At 43.0% G+C, this 17,207-nt stretch overlaps 1 protein-coding gene and 1 pseudogene across 5 annotated transcripts in view; both read left to right on the top strand.

Moving 5' to 3' along the window:
- NSMCE1 (NSE1 homolog, SMC5-SMC6 complex component) overlaps nt 1–16,808 on the top strand; it is a 32,510-nt gene extending 15,702 nt beyond the window's left edge. For 4 of the 5 annotated variants that reach the window (XM_037910597.2, XM_043524130.1, XM_007063677.4 and 1 more), the window contains exons 3-8: nt 10,604–10,725; nt 12,040–12,117; nt 13,619–13,765; nt 14,925–15,041; nt 15,931–16,051; nt 16,520–16,808. In XM_037910597.2, coding sequence (XP_037766525.1) covers nt 10,604–10,725; nt 12,040–12,117; nt 13,619–13,765; nt 14,925–15,041; nt 15,931–16,051; nt 16,520–16,605 — 671 coding nt within the window. In that variant the 3' untranslated portion in view covers nt 16,606–16,808. The remainder of the gene's footprint in view (nt 1–10,603; nt 10,726–12,039; nt 12,118–13,618; nt 13,766–14,924; nt 15,042–15,930; nt 16,052–16,519) is intronic. The other variant, XM_027826125.3, reaches the window with a different exon arrangement.
- LOC114020357 lies at nt 8,420–8,556 on the top strand (annotated as a pseudogene).
- Nucleotides 16,809–17,207: the final 399 nt, after the last annotated feature.

The following is a 17,207-nucleotide window of genomic DNA, read 5'->3' on the forward strand; positions in this document are numbered from 1 at the left end:
GGAACTGATAAACCAGGTAAAGGCCCTTACAGAGCTGAACCGCAGCCATGATGGGACGCAGATCATGCGGGCCAGCAATTGGCTGCAGAAAATGACGCGGGAGGATGAGGTAGAGGCGTACCTCCTGGCCTTTGAGAGGACAGCCCTGCGGGAGGCTTGGCCCCGAGAACAGTGGTCTGGCATCCTTGCCCCATTCCTGTGTGGGGAGGCCCAGAAGGTCTACTATGATTTGCCTGAAGAGACAGACTACCCCCAGCTGAAAGCAGAGATCCTGGCCAGATCTGGGGTAACGACCACAGTGCGGGCCCAGCGATATCATGAGTGGAGGTACCAGGAAAACAAAACCCTGCGGTCCCGATTATATGACCTCATCCATCTTGCACGAAAGTGGTTATGAACTGAGTCCCGGAGTCCGGAGGAGATACTAGAGGTTCTGGTCATCGACCGGTACATGAGAGGACTACCGCCAGACCCTTGCGCCTGGGTAAGCCAGAACGAACCCTCCCCCTATGACGAGGTTGTCGCGCTGGTAGAAAGGCGAAGGACGGCGAGGGAGCTGACCCGACCAGTTAAGGAAGAAGCACCCCGGGTTACACTAGCAGCACCAAGCCCTAGAGCTCGGGTGACTGGGCCACCAGGAGAGCCCAGGTGGAAAAAGAGAGGGGCTGAAGGCCCACCAACAGCCACAAAGAGTCGGAGCACTGAGGGGGAAGAGGATCGTGATGTTAGATTACCCATACCAAGAGACCGGGGAATGCCTAGGGCTCCATACAGATGTTACGCCTGCGGGGAGTGGGGACACATAGCTGCACAGCATCCCAATGCCGAGGAGCCTATGCAGTGTAACCTGGGGAACTGGGCAGACCCATGCTCCCTAATCCCCCTTGTGGGGATCTCCCTAACCCCACATATGTACACTAGACCAGTGAAGCTAAATGGGGTAGAGACCACAGCACTGATTGATTCAGGGAGTGCTATCATGCTTGTCTCGGGGAAGCTCATGAAGCGTAATCAGCTGCTGTGGGCTAAGCGTACGGGGATAACATGCATCCATGGGACAGTTGGTTATTACCCCACCATCCCAGTAAAAATCGAGATTCAGGGGAACACTACTGAGGTAGCAGCAGGTGTAGTCCCTAAACTCCCATACCCAGTGCTTATAGGGAGGGACTTCCCAGGGTTTGGACACTTACTCCCGGTAGGGGAATTGGAGAAAGGGGGAAGCCCTGAAAGTAGTGAGGCATCCACAGTAGACTGTCAACCCCCAATCTTCTCTGAAATATCCCCAGATTTGTTCTCCACTCCCAGACGGCGTAGAAAGATGAAAAGGAAAAGAAGGGCAGATAAGCCTTGGGAACCCGAATACTGGCCCAAAGCCAGAGGTTGCTCTCGTAGGTAGACGGACCCGAGCAGCTGAAAAGAAGTGCGGAGGTACTGTGAGTCCTGCCCGGAGTGTCAGCTGCACAGTCCCCGTCCCCACTTGAGATCATCTTTAGTACCCCTTCCCATCATAGAGGTCCCCTTCGAGCGAATAGCCATGGATCTAGTGGGACCCCTGGAGAAGACAGCCCGGGGCCACCAATATATACTTGTCGTTCTGGATTATGCTACTCGCTACCCAGAAGCCATCCCCCTGCGGAACACGGCCTCTAAAACGATAGCTAAAGAGTTGGTGGGGATCTTTGCCCGAGTGGGGCTACCAAAGGAGATATTAACAGACCAAGATACCCCATTTATGTCGAAGCTAATGAAGGAACTCTGTACACTCCCCCATATACATACCCTGAGAACTTCAGTCTATCATCCGCAGACCGATGTGCTGGTAGAAAGGTTTAACCGAACCTTCAAGGCAATGATAAGGAAAGTGGTAAGTCGAGACAGGAAGGATTGGGACACCCTACTACCCTACCTTATGTTTGCAATCCGGGAGGTACCTCAACTGGGTTTTCCCCCTTTGAATTATTATACGGACGCCACCCCTGTGGCATACTAGATATTGCAAAAGAAATCTGGGAAAAGAAACCCAATGAGGGGAGAAATATAATTGACCATGTGTTGCAGATGTGAGAATGGATAGCCCGGGTCACCCCTATTGTATGGGAACATTTGGAAAAGGCGCAGGAGGCCCAGCGAACCCACTACAATCTCCAGGCAAAAATCCAACAGTTCCAGCCAGGGGATCAGGTGATGGTGTTGGTACTCACGGCAGAAAGCAAGCTTTTGGCCCAATGGCAGGGCCCTATCAGGTGGTTGAACCCGTGGAGGAAGTAACCTACAAGGTGTGGCAGCCAGGACGCCAGAAACAAGAACAAATTTATCACATTAACCTCTTAAAGCCTTGGCACCAACGAGAGGCGTGTGTAGTGGCCCAAGAGACCCCAATCCAGGGAAATAATATGCAGGAGCAGATCAGGATATCCACTGATCTGACACCAAACCAGAAGAAGGAGATAACTGAGATGATCAACCAATACCAGGACGTGTTTTCAACCAAACCAGGCCGGACCACCAAAGCATATCACCGCATTATCACAGACCCTGGGGCAAAGGTAACTTTAAGGCCCTATCGGGTCCCAGCAGCAAAAAGGGAGGAGATCAAGGCAGAGGTAAAAAGGGTGTTGGAGCTGGGAGTCATCGAAGAGTCCCACAGTCAGTGGTCAAGCCCAACTGTGTTGGTGCCCACCTGATGGTACCACTAGGTTTTGTAATGACTTTCGCCGGCTGAATGAGAGATCCAAATTCGATGCATACCACATACCCCATATCGATGAGTTAGTTGACTGCCTGGGCAATGCCCGATTTTTGACCACCCTTGATTTAACAAAGGGATACTGGCAGATTCCCCTTGCCAAAGATGCGAAAGAAAAGACGGCATTCTCTACACCAGAGGGTCTGTTTCAATATACTGTTCTTCCTTTTGGACTGCATGGGGCACCTGCCACCTTCCAGCGTCTTATGGACAAGCTTCTACGGCCCCATACCAGTTATGCAGTGGCATACCTGGATGATGTGATTATTCACACCCCCAACTGGGAAACCCACTTAGGAAAGGTGGAAGCAGTTCTAGACACGCTAAGATGGGCTGGCCTCACACCCAACCCAGCCATGTTTGCTATAGGGCTAGCCGAGGCTAAATACCTTGGCTACATTGTAGGAAGGGGCATGGTCAAACCCCAACTAAACAAACTAGAGGCTATCCAAAATAGCAAGTCCAGGCATTCCTGGGTGTGGTGGGGTACTACCGACGATTTATTCCCCATTTTGCTACCAGAGCGAGTCCCCTGACAGACCTGATAAAGACCCGGGGTCCAGACATGAAGCAGACAGATGTCACAGAGAAAGCATTCCTGGATCTACAGACAGCCCTCTGCAGTAAGTAAGCCCTGTGCTTATAGCCCCAGACTTCAACAAAGAATTCAATTTACAAATAGATGCATCTGAAGTAGGATTGGGAGCTGTCCTATCGCAGATGGTCGGAGATGAAGTACACCCAATCCTCTACCTCAGCAGGAAACTCGTCCCGAGAGAGCAGAAGTATGCTGTGGTTGAAAGAGAGTGCCTAGCTGTGAAATGGGCCATGGAAATGCTACGTTATTACCTTCTGGGACGACGGTTTACCCTTGCGACTGATCATGCACCCCTCCAGTGGATGCAGCGAAATAAAGAGAAGAATGCAAGGTGACCTGATAGTTCCTGTTCCTACAACCTTTCCAATTCACCATACAACACCAGGCTGGAAGTCACCATGGCAGTGCAGATGGCTTGTCACGAGTACACTGCCTGACGTCCCAAGTTGCCCAACCCTGTAGTGTTGAGCAGAGTGGGGGGATATATGACAGGGTCGGGCCAGATGGCTACAGGAGAGTAATAGAAGGCAGATATATTAGCCCCAGGCTAAGTAGGTCCCTTTTCCCTGGGTAAGGTAACAGGGAAGGTTCCAGAACAATCAGGAACCTTCTGGAGACAGTTAAGACAGGCTGATTAGAATACCTGCAGCCAATCAAGAAGCTGCTAGAATCAATTAAGGCAGGCTAATCAGGCCACCTGGGTTTTACAGTGGAGCTCACATCAGTTTGTGGTGTGTGTGGGAAGAGCTGGGAGCAAGAGGCACTAGGAGCTGAGAGTGAGAACACGGACTGTTGGAGGACTGAGGTGTACAAGTGTTATCAGACACCAGGAGGAAGGTCCTATGGTGAGGATAAAGAAGGTGTTGGGAGGAGGCCATGGGGAAGTAGCCCAGGGAGTTGTAGCTGTCGCACAGCTGTTCCAGGAGGCACTCTAGACAGCTGCATTCCAACAGGGCCCTGGGCTGGAACCCGGAGTAGAGGGCGGGCCCGGGTTCCCCCCAAATCCTCCCAACTCCTGGTCAGACACAGGAGGAGTCGACCTGGACTGTGAATTCAGAAAAACGGCCAAGCTGAGGGCTGCCGTGAAGCTCCAAGGCGAGCAAATCTGCCAATAAGCACAAGACCCACCAAGGTAGAGCAGGAACTTTGTCACAAATACTATTAGTATCCTCTTGGTCATGGACTGAATAATGAGGTTTACACACTTCTCCCTCCGTCCCAGAATTGTTGACCCAGCAGACCTGCATATTCTTTGCTTTAAAGTATTTGAATTTGACATGTTCTCAGAATAAATTTGCAGTATTGGTACATACTGCTGACTCCCTCTTTATCTTTCTAAGATTTGGCCAGTCATGAGGATTTTCTCTGTTAGACTCATTAAGCTGTGAAGAAAACTGAAAGGTCAGAGGAGTCTTTACTTCTCCTTTTCTCCCCTTGCATTTGGGGAGGCAAATTCATGTTGCATTTCAAGCCACTGGCAAGTGCTAATAAGCAGCCAACCCGTGTAATGTTTGTTTTATTCATTATGAACAGTAACTGTGTAGACTGAGTTAGTTATGTTTGATATAAAAAAGGACTTCAATAAAATACACATGTGAAGGGCTCTTGATAAGAGAGGAGAGAAGGGATTAGAGAAAATTGCTCCTTTTCCCTATTTGATGTTCAAAAGGAAATGTCTTAGCTTAAAGAAAGACTAATGTAAATTACACTACAAGTGTTTTATCTAACCGGATATGGTGGCTAGGGCTCAGAAGGAATTACCCAAGAGCAGCAGTGTTACTCTACAGCTCAACATTTCTTAAGCACCAGAAATTTTGTGCTTTTTTTGTGTTGAGATCTACAGTATAATTAAAGAAAGGAGGGTTGTCCTTTTCCCCCCACCCCCATTCCCCCGAGTCATGCTGGCATCCATCACTGGTTGACGGAGCCTCCTTCCTACAATTCCGAGCAGCTTGCCTATCAGTGATATGCTACTTTATAGGGACCATTTTATTCCCAAAGCAAACTTTATCTAGAGATTCCTGGAGTTTAAGGCCAGACAGATCATTGTGATGATCTATTTTGGTGTCCTACATACCACAGGCTACCCAGTGATTCTTGCTTTGAGCCGATGATTTGTGGTTGAACTAGAGAATATTATAGAAAGACATTTATCCAGTTTTGATTTAAAGTTCTACGTCACAGAGAATTTACCAGATCCCTCGGGAAGCTGTTCCAATTGTTAATTACCCATACTTAAAAAAAATCTGTCTTAGTTCCACTTTTAATGATGATTGAGTAGATGTATGTTCCCTCTTAGTCAATGCTGAACCATCAGTATAGCATGGTAGTACTTGGGTGGTGTTTTTAGGTTCATTGTAAGCCCAAAGTCTTGGACACTTGTGATCAATAAGATGGCATGGCATTTTCATAAGTGTATTAACTCTGTTATTCTGGCCCGATTCCAAACTGAGTAATTCTGTTTTGCCTCCCTAAATTCATCCTGCAGTTGGATACCTTCTTCTTTTTCTAAACTGTTGTGTGGTGTTGCTGTGCCCTTTGCAAGCAACATTTTGGATGAAATCTGCACTGCAGATCTGTGTATAATGTGTTTGGGGGAACTGTATACATGTAGGATAACATTTATTACAAATAATGAAAAATAGGATACACATCCTAAGGATTAATAGCTAATGGTGAAGTCTAGTCAGAAGTCAAACACAGTTTAGATTGTAAGCTCTTTGAGGCAAGGACTATCTCTTAAGCACTGTACAAACACTCAATATCACCATGGGGGTGGAGTACGGGGTATGGGACCTGTTCTTGGTTGGTCCCTAGGCACCACCATAATGAACATGATACATTTAAAAAATAAAACAAAATCAAAGCCAAATACCGAGTCCGCCTCAAAAATTTCAACCAAACAAACAAAAACACAGACTTGTTCTGGTCTCTTTGCATCTGTGAATGCTGAACCTGAAAAACGCAGGAAAGCTAATGAAAAAGATGTTCTCAAGTATAACGCTGTGAATCAGTCAGTATGGTAAATGCAGTTGCAACCTGTGAAATTTTAAATCTTCTTAATGTGAAGTGCACCTAACAATAATACTATTCCGTCAGACTTACAAGCAGCTTTCGTTTTTCTTGTAGGTGTTTTGGTTTTTTTACATGTAGTAATTACATGATTTGGCAAGATTTCCAAGTGTGATGGGGCGTTTTTCATAGAAGTTTGTTTGTTTTTTTTAAAGTTTGCATTTGAGGAATAATTAGATGAAGTGGAGAAGTTAAGCATTTCTTGGTGAAACTCACCTTTAGTTAGTCTGGTGTGAAATCAAAACTGAGCACTATGGATTTAAAATCCAAAGTAATCTTAGTCTCATTTTGATTTTTGTTTAATGCTAAACCCTAAAAAATTATGAATATTGAAGATTATGGTATAGATGTCACTTTTCTTAGTGTGGTTCTACTCTGAAAAGTGAATATTACATCGTTTCTCAGTAACTTTTGCATTAAATCCATTCTGAGTCAAAGTGGAAAGATGCAATGGGCTGTTTTTACATTGTCACTTTTCAGAGTAGAACTTCACTTTTCTCTCCTTTGTAACTGACAACTGCACAGCTGGAGATTAAGTACACAAAATAGTGTAATATACCATATGCTTAGATGTCAAGTAAGATGTGTAAATAAAGGGCCTGTCATATTTCTTAAAGTCCTTACTAACATTGTTTATAATCTTTTGTCCTAAATAAGGGATCCGTAGGTTTGTATTTGTCCTTGTATGTATTCTGAAACTTACTAGGAAGCTATGGTTTCTCTGACCAATCCTATGTGGTAAAGACTCCCTTGTCTTTATCTCTGTCATTATTTTGCTATTACTTTCCTTGTGTAAAAGAGGAGATGAATATTCAGCCCAGTGTCTGAGTCAGAACGATCATTAACCAAAAGGCAAAGCAGCATTTGGTTTGCTTTATATTCACAGTCCCTAGGAGAGGCACAGAGACCTCCAGTACAGATCCAGTCCCTTGTTCCAGAGGCGACCTCCAGCTTGTGTTCTGGCCAGGGATCTGTTGATCTGGTTTATTATTAAAATAAAATCAGATTGTTTACAATGTTCCATTTAGGTACTACTCTGCTGGTCTGTCAACTGCCTTTGAACTCAAATAATTCCTGCCAAAGCTAATGCTCCAGTACGCTCCTATGCTTGTAGATAATGAGCTCTGCTTCTAATGCTGCCACATGTTATTGTCCATGTGCATATCTACTGAGTGTTCAGGGCTGGGACACATTTATTTACAAAGTGGATAAAGAACACTAGCTGGTTCTAGCATATGCTTCGTTTTCTACGCTATGAACAACTTCGCTTTATCCATTAGCCAGGTCTTGGAACAGCATTTTCCTCCCTTTCTCCTCAGCTGAAAGCACAATAAATAGCTACATCTCTGATATGGCATTAGTTAAAACGGTGTTCTACACCTTAAAGAAAGAGACAATTTATCATTGTTTCAGAAAGATCATCCACAATAATTTTTGGTAAGCTGCAACTTTCTACCAAACTGATGTAGTTTAAAAAATATAGATATAAAAAACCCAACTGGGCTGGAAACTGGTTATAGTTTGACATCTTGGAATAAAAGGGTGTCTTGGCTTAGATACACATCTTGCACCAACCTGGATTCTGTGATGCCACAAGGCATCCTTTGATACCTCCAGAAGACTGCAGTTACCAGTATAAATAATGTATTTTCCAGAGCACCCATTATTTCTAGCTATTTTACAAAGAGAAAAGAGGGCATGATCGCTGCTCCAAGGATTTTGCAATCTACAGACAGACAAATGGTAGAGGAAAGTGTACAACCTATAGAAGAGTGGTAAAAGTAGTGAGTAAATGGCCACATCTTGATAATATAAGACTAATCCTATCCAATTTTCCCCTCAGATCTGCCAGTGTAAGTCAGATAGTTTTCAATACAAAAATGATATATGATCAATTTCTGCCCATTCAGTTAGAATTGCTTTCTGTCCATAATGCACATTGCAATACAAGTCATGTAGCACAGAGGAAGGTTATGAGTTTTGCTACAGCTACTTCCAGTATCTTTGGCACACATGCAGATGTAATAAACTGTATATTAAATGGATTTTTGGAACAGGGAGCTGGAATAGTAGCTTACTCCATCCACTCCATGCATCAAGCGGGTATTGCAGTGCTGCCAGGAATGGTGCACCTCCCATCTGGGAGAATATGCTGGTTAAAAGAAAGTGGAAAAAAAAACTGTTGGGTTACTGTCTTGTTTTTAATGTTAACACATTTCTCATTTATTTGGGGTTAGTTATTTGTATTTTGTTTTTAGTAGAGGCACTTGAGGGAGGGTGGGCTGCTTTTCTTAATTTTATTGTCGTTTTATAGGCCATTTAAGTGGCTCTTTTATTAGTCTATTCTATGTAGGTGCTCCCACTGCTCTCATTAGCGTACCTTCCAAAAGTGTGTGGTTTGGATCAGTCTTTCATCTGTGTCCCCACAGGAGAGAAGTTTTTCATCCCTTTCCCCTTGAGAAAATGTCCCTGTTTTAGCTTAGGGAATAGTCTCTGTAAATGTTTTCCCCAAACTAGGAATAGTTTATAGGAGCAGAAGAGGAGGAAGGTTTGAAATACTTCCCTCATGGATTGTATTTTCTAAATGGACAACCTACCCTAAATTCTCAATTGCTGAGGGGCAATCTTCACTCATTGCTATATTTGCTTTCCACAACCAAGTCTCTGTATGACTTTTCATGAGTGTTGTACCTGAATACTTTGGATGCTAATATCTAAACTGTATTCTTAAATTTATTCACCTAAATTTGGGTTATTGCTGATTATGCACTATATGTATCTTATGGACTATCCACAAATACAAAGTTTGTTTTTAAAATTTAAGCACTATACCCAGATGTACAGACACTCTTTTTTCTTAACCTGTGTACTATATAATTTTTTAATATTAGCTTTAATAAAAAAATTTAAACAGTTTAAGTGTGGCACCCTTTATTTCTCCTACACCACCACCACCAATAGGTGTGCAAACTAATTTTACGGTTGTTAAAATTATCGAGCACAGCATTTGATTTCCCTCCATGGGAAGAGGATCTGCTAGTGCAAGCAGACTTTCATCTAAAATTCAAATGGTGTAGTTGTCGCCCAAAAGAATATTCCTCTAGTGACCACTCCTTCAGATCTCTCCTTAAGACTCACCTCTGCCATGATGCCACCTGACCATGGTCAGGCAAATTAATAATGTGCAAACATGCTTATTTTACTCTTACCTTGTTCTTCGTTTGTCAATGTCATCCACCTTTGGAGTCCTGCTAGAAACCTAGATTGTGAGCTCACTGGGGCAGGGACTGCCTTTGTATTACAGGTTTGTGCAGGGCTTAGCACAATGGGTCTAGAGCCCTGGCTGAGGCCTCCAAGTGCTCCTGTAACACAGATAATATCTCTTGTAACTGGGACAGTCTAATGCCCTTTTAGTGACCACTCTTAATACTTCTGAGATATCTTACAAGAAATAACTTTATTGGTTAAAAAAGTTGTGAAATATTACTTAATGCTGCTTCTAAATATTTAGGATGAAATCCTAGTCCCACTGAAGTCAATGGGAGTTCTGGCAGAATCTTTGCTTGGAGTTTGTGCTGTGCCTATGTGGGGAACAGGACTGGTTCACCTGCTTTCTTCCATGACTCAGTGATGTCTGTGATGTAATTTCTGCTGCTAAATTTCTTGCTTATAGGATGTGGCACCAAATGCTACAATGGCATGTCCCTGAAATCAGAATTTATTATCAATCCATGGTATGCAGGTAGCAAAGCTGTTTCTACATTTGTGAAAAACAGAGCACGAAAAGAAACCAGGAAACCACAAAAACAGAATAGAGCACAGATATATTTGTTCATTATACACAAGATTTAATCCTATATGGTAACTTTTTATTCAATTTAAAAACTCCATTCAGCTGGAATGGATAATGTTGTGGATCCCAAAGAGCCAAGCAACAAACATAAGAGTCCGTGAGCACGGCTATTGAAGTCACAAGGGCTGGACTTTTCTGAAATCTGGTGTTGCGTTTGTAATCAGCGGTGATATGAAAGGAGCACAGGACAAGTACATGCCAGCTAAATGTAAAAGACAGGTTCAAAACTCTGTCTGGGTGTCACAAGCTTTGCTGCCCAGGACTGGGTTTCCAGTAGTGTGAGATTGGCTGTCTGACTAGCTAACCACCTTTTTTTTTAAAAAATTTCCAGTCTACTATGCTCATGATAAGCTGGATGACTTCATCAATGTCGTTAACATCCATCTGCAGCCTTTCTTTATGCAGATCCGGAAAGGAATGTCTGAAGATGATGGGAAAACATATTACGCATTGGTAAGTGTGTGATATGCTGCCACCTTGTGGATTTAATGTCTAACTACTAGTAATGCTAACCAATGTCACATTTCAAAGATGCAGCAGCGAGGAGAATCATCTCTATACTTAACATAAAATTAATCTTCATGCATAACATATCAATGAAAAGTGCACATTCCTCCTAATACTTTTAGACTGGTAAGCTCATTCGGGCAGGGACTGTATTTTAGCCAGTGCTTAACAAATACAGCTACTATTTCTCTCTGTGCTCCAAATCCTTGAGTTTGAGGTATCAATAGAAGTGCTGAAACAAAGGGTTATAATAGCAATGTTATTCAGAGCAAATACACAGAATCTTATGAGGATGTGTCTGCCAGCACGCTTCTCACACTAAGTGATGTTTTGTTTTGGCTGGGCTCCTTCAGTCTTATGCTGACAGCTGCTATAGAATCTACACGTAGAACAGGGAAGTGTGAGGATAAACGGTTAACATGATAGACACAAAGGAACAGAACATGGCGGCAAGGACTGTAGTCGTGTTTGATTTATTTATCATAAATATTAAGAGGTGGTGCTGCGATAAGATTTTTTTTTTTTAAAAAAGAACCTTTTTTCCTCGCTATATGTAACGTCAGCTGGAAAGCTCTCAAACCTCCCCAACATGGGTTTTTTGCACCTGCTAATCAAAAATTCATCCAGTAGAAAAGATCTGCTAGGAAATGATTTACAAATAATTTCTGGATTGCAAATGTCAGCGAGAGAGAGAGCATTGTCTGGCGATTGCACAGGTCTGGGAATCGTGCTCTGTGCAACCTTGACCAACGCCTTTAGCTCCTGGTTCCTGTTTTCCCATGTGTAAAATAGGGCTACTAATACATCATGGTAAAAGGTGCAAGAGCAATACAAAGTATTGTTGTTTTTCATAATCAAGTAGTGCTGCCTCTTAACCATAGTAAATTACTATTTGCTATTAGGTATTTTCATGATTTTTTTGAATGTTGTTCTATTGTATCCCTTTCATCTCAACTTAATCTCAGAATCTAAACATTTATCTGAAGTACTGGCTTAGTATAAGTGAAAAATTCAGTCTCTTCTTAGTCTCCATTTGTGCACAATGTGGAGTGTTTGCCCAGGAGAGGTCCAGGGCTGGAATACGGGGGTCCTGCAAGGGCAGGACTGAGGTGTTTTTGTTAATAAAAGGTTTTATCTCAAGAAAGAATGCTCCCCTTCATGCTGTTGCAACAAGTGACCTTTGTTAATTTAAAATAATACATGCTTTGTTCTGGCTGGAAGTACAAAGGTAGTTTGAGTTCAATAATTGTTATTTTATAGGTGAATCTGGCAGAAACTGAAATAACTAAGATGGCATCTGACTATACAGAAAATGAGTTAGAATTGTTCAGAAAAACTGTAAGTACTGTAAGTCAGCTCATTACTCAGCAAATCAGACTGTTGGGGGAATGGTCTCCTCTTTAAAATAAACGGAATAGTCTGTGAAATCTGCTTGAAGAGTAAGATACCATATTGCTTTAGTTTATAATTGTTAGTTGTAACACAAATCAATTGGAAAAAATAGAAGTGTGGCATAAATCTATTCCCTCTTGGGGATAAATTTAGTGTTAAATTGAAATCAGTGAGAAAGCGCTTCTCAGAGCAAGACTTGACAGACCTGCTTTTAGTTTAATAATCATCTTTCTGCAGCAGCACTGTCCAGAATTCCCAGCAATGACTGGGTAATTCTGTCTGGGAATAGAAGGTTTCAGGACCCCTTTAATCTACAGTAGATTTTGACAATAATAACATAGTACTAGGATTTGAAGATTGCTATGAAGTGGATTGTATATTGTTGGTTTAGTCAATGAATCGTATGCATTGATAGCCATGGACAATGCCGCCTAACAAGACAGGCAGACCGCTCTTGAAGAGTTTCAAAGGTCCAGACTCCCCCATTGGGTCCATATGCAATGTCCTGCTTCATGTGAACCAATGGTGTCATCACTAGCATTTCCCGTGATAAGAATTCAGTATCTTGCTTTTTGTTGGTTTCTTGTTATAATGTTGTTTGGTTCTGTTCATAAAGAGTATAGTGAATTTCTCGGAGACTGTATATGTTTTGAGCCTACCGGTGCAAGAAATACATCTGCCCTTTATGGACAGCAAGGGTGATGTGTCGCTTACCTGGAAGAAAATCCTCGCTTGCCTCAATGTGAAGTTTGTCCAAAAGTCTCATCTACACTTACAGCTTTCAGAAATATTCCCGTTGCTGGTCTGAGACTGGTGCAGCTTCACTGATGACATCAACAGTGTAGACCAGTGTATAGGTTACCACCACTCTCATCTAGAGCTGCACTGATCAGAGACACACTGTGCTGAAAGTGCATGTGTCCTGCCTTCACTAGTGCTCCAAGATTTGTTGCCATCACAGATTTTGCACTGAAGCTAAACCAAAGATGATAGAATTTTTGAAAACTGGCAGTACCAATTCAGCCTAAGAATGTCAAGTACATTTACTTGTGCACATGAATCCAGTTGGAACAGATGCCTTCCAGATGGATAAAGATCTTTCATCAAGGAAGCATGGATCTCAGGCCAAGTCAAGACACAGATTCCTCCCTGGTGTGGAGGATGCATCATATATTCAGCATCATTGCAGTGTATTAAAGGGGCTTCAACATTGCTTCCTGCAAGCTCCTATCTTGCAGTTTCAGTTGTGGAATTATCTCCCCTGTGGCAGGTTAACACTGCCAACAGCCTCTTAATTGGTTTAATTTCCTGAAATATTTGCATTATATGTTGCATTTTATAATATATTTAAACTAGGTGCTGAAAAAAACCTCCACATTGCCATTAACCCAGAACTCGGGCTAGCCAATTGTATGTTTTTTCTCATCAGATATTTTTCTTTCCGCAGATGGATGCGATCATCATATCAGAAAATGGCTTTGCATCTTCCACAAATATTTTAAACCTGGCTGACCAACTTAAAATAAAGAAAATGAAGAAAAAGGAAGCAGAGCAAGTGCTGCAAAATTTGGTGCAGGATAAGTGGCTCTCTGAAGTAATTGCTTTATCTTGTAGAGAGAGTGGGCATTTTAGTAGCTTTGACTGTTCTTTCATATTGCTTTGACAGCCAAAAGTGCAGCTCTGCTCTAAAGAGTGACTGTAAAAATGGTATTGGGTGAGCCAATTTTTATTGTCTCAATGATGCCATATAAAATATGCTAAGTTTACAAGTCTTTGCATCTGGCTGTGCTGTAAGCTTACCCTAGGAGTTGACTCAGACAGAGCTCTTTTCTTCTCAGGTATCCTCACTTAGTAGCAAAGGTTCTGCAAGCCAAACAGTATGGTTACATTTAGGATCTCATGCCAGGCAGTAAGGTTGCACAGGTGTAACTGAGAAACATGCTGAAACACTCCCATAGTTTCCATGCATGGGACACTCTGAACACTGCAGCTCTCCTCTAAATACTGAATTAGGGACGTGGTTGTGCCACTGCTGGGGTTAGCCCCCCCAGAGAAGAGCTGGAGTGACAGCCCCACCCCGTGAGTTGGCAAGCAGAGGTGACCATGCCCATATGTGGTGCAGTTGCTGTGCTCACCCTCTGCTCTTGAAGGTGTTTCATCTTGAATCTCTACACCGTTCTCTGCTATGGGCTCCCTTGAGCTGGGGGAGACTTTCAAAAATGTAAAGGACAGGTAGGTGCCCAATTCCTACTGAAAGTCAGGAGGAAACTCCCCTTTGTGCCTTTGAAAATCTCTCCCTTTATTACATGTGTTAAGAAAGGGTGCCAGATTTTCTTCCATGATATTTCTCAATAATCTAGGTATTTTAGAGCTGTGCCAAAGAGAAGTCCAGTTGCAGAGGTTGTTACATGTTGTTACATGGAACCCTACATTTTGTTTAGAATAATCTCTTTAACCTCTGTGGTCTTTGATGGAGGATGGGTGAATGCTTGCAGGGACCTGTGGCTTCCATGGTATGCATATTTATTAAAGACAAGGGAGTTTTTTTCCTGCTGTTTTATGCTAATTAGGTGCAGTGCTTTGAGTGGAATTTGAATATTGTCTTTGTATTAGTCAGTGATGAGTCTCTGCTGGATGCTGAAAAGAAATGAACATCAAGCTTTGCTTTTGCTAAAAGTTAGAGCTCAGAAAAAGGTCAAGAGTGAATTGTAAGAAACAATATTATAGTCTCATAGTTGGTGTTGTTCCCTTAGCGAGATGGGGAGTACACCTTGCACACTCGCTGCATAATGGAGATGGAGCAATACATCCTCAGCAACTACCAAGACTTGGTGAGGAAATGTAACATCTGTCACAGCCTCGCCATTCAGGTAACATATTGGGCTGGGCTTCCTCAGTAGGTGTCTGCTGTTGAGACACATTCCTGCATGATGGTAGCTAAAGCATGTGATATTTTTCTTTGAGCATTTGTTCCATGTTCAAACTGCTGTTGTAACCTGGCAGTGGAGTCCACAGTACACAAAATACCTATTCTGTTGCTGCCACTGGAAAAACACTATATGAACTTGGAGAAAGTGAACTTAGCCAGTGAGAAACCTGCATTCATCATGTTGGCTCCTGTCCCGGTCAGCTGAACTGGGGGTGAATCTTTCCCATTTTTACATGTGCATGACAGTTGTTAGCTATTCTAAGCCACTGGACTCAACACATGGTGATTTCCCTGTCTGGCACGTGCATGCATCTTCACTCTTGCTTGCGTCAAGAGCTCTAGAATAAGCCCACAAACTGCACTGAGGAGCTGGGCAATGGCACCCCCACAAGCACCTAATCTTGTTCCCCTGATAAGTGGCTGGGACCTGAGCTCCTCTTCTCAGCTGCCGATCCCCCGTTACTCATTCCGTGCCTCCTGCAGCTACTTCTCCTCTCCAAGTCTTTCTCAACAGGCATGCTGTTCTGACACTCCTTTTCCCACCCACCTGTCCCAACACCCTTTGGCTCCCAAGCCTTCTTGCTACGAGTCTTTCCATGACCCCAACAAATGCCCGTTTCCCAGCTCCCAAGTAGTATTTCCCTGTAACCCATGCCAGCCTCTGTTTACAAGGATCCTCCAGCTGGAAATGAAGTAAAATTCTCTGGAGTTAGTGCTCTTAGTTTGGGTGAGTAAGGCAGACTATGGCTCTTTCCAAAGATGACATGCTTTGTAGCACTGAGAGGGAGACCAGAAATGCTTTATATTAACAGTAACATTTCTCATTTCAGAGTCAAGTATGTGAAACCTGTGGAATTGGAATGCACTTGCCTTGTGCTGGAAAATATTTCAAAGCTCAGATGGAACCACACTGTCCCCACTGTAATGAGTTTTGGCCACATGAGATTCCAGGTAGCAAGCAACCCATTTTACAACTCTCGTCTAATAATACCTGGGCATGGACGGAGATATTTAATGGTGATACTTAAGTTACTGTAGTCATGATGAGATGACAGTGGATTGAACTTTCTTACTTACTGGAAACTTCAAGTATTTCAGCTGGTGGATCTTGCTTTGGTAATTTTGTGCACCTATAACTGTCAAGGTTGTGCCTTTATTCCTGGAGTCCTAGTCCCTCTACTACCAGCAGTATGTTGAATGAAAAAAAATCTGGAAATACTCAGTTTGTTGAAGCAGAAGCTTCTCGGAACACCTCAATTTAACTAATGAAATGGAACATTTCTAACGGAAGTCACAAGCAAATAGGAGTTTACACATTTTTAGCCATTTAGAGAGAATTTGGAGCTCATGAAAGTGTATTGTCAGGGTAACAACACAAACCAGTATTTTGTTCACTAACATTGCATTTTTTCTTCACAGAGATAAATCGGCCAGATTCCCAGTTGCCTTCAAGTGCCCCGAGGGAGAGGAGAGGAACCTCATCATCAGGAACAAGGCGGCGTTAGAAAGACCAGCTTCGGTTAGAGCGGCCATTTTCTTTCACTGTGTTACAGATGAGCCCAATTGCAGTTTACTTCAGCGTTAGTGTAAAATTTGTCATTCTGAAAGTAGGAATGCCTAGGGAACAAAGTCAACTTTCTTTTTATGGTTTGTTTATACTCTGCTAAAACCTTGCTAGAAGTTTGAAAATAAAACTGTTCTGACCTTGGCCTCCCTGCTCTGTTCCTGCACTGTTAAGGTCAGCATAGCTGTAGTGGAGGCTGTCATGGTAGGTGTACATAGCTACTATTATTGCCAAAGGGGGGTGGGGCACTATTCCTGTGTAGGAATGGGAGATTTGACTGCTGCTGCCTCAGTTGTGTAAGCTGATCCACATAGACCTTTACACCGTGCCCAGTCCTGTTAAATTAAAGGGGGCCCAGGTGCAGCGGTCCATCTGCACAGGTCTGAATGTGCAACTGGGACAGGAAAGCTCAGTGCAGGGGAGTTTGTGCAAATCCTCCAAAAATAGAACTTTTTAAAAGACACAAGACCTATTTAGACTTCCATTTTAAAACTGTTATAAAATCTGTAAAATCAATGAGGTTTGTCAACCATTCTGTCATCC

The sequence above is a fragment of the Chelonia mydas genome, chromosome 10 (genome assembly GCF_015237465.2).
Source record: "Chelonia mydas isolate rCheMyd1 chromosome 10, rCheMyd1.pri.v2, whole genome shotgun sequence".
In the NCBI taxonomy this organism is placed as follows: Eukaryota; Metazoa; Chordata; order Testudines; family Cheloniidae; genus Chelonia; species Chelonia mydas.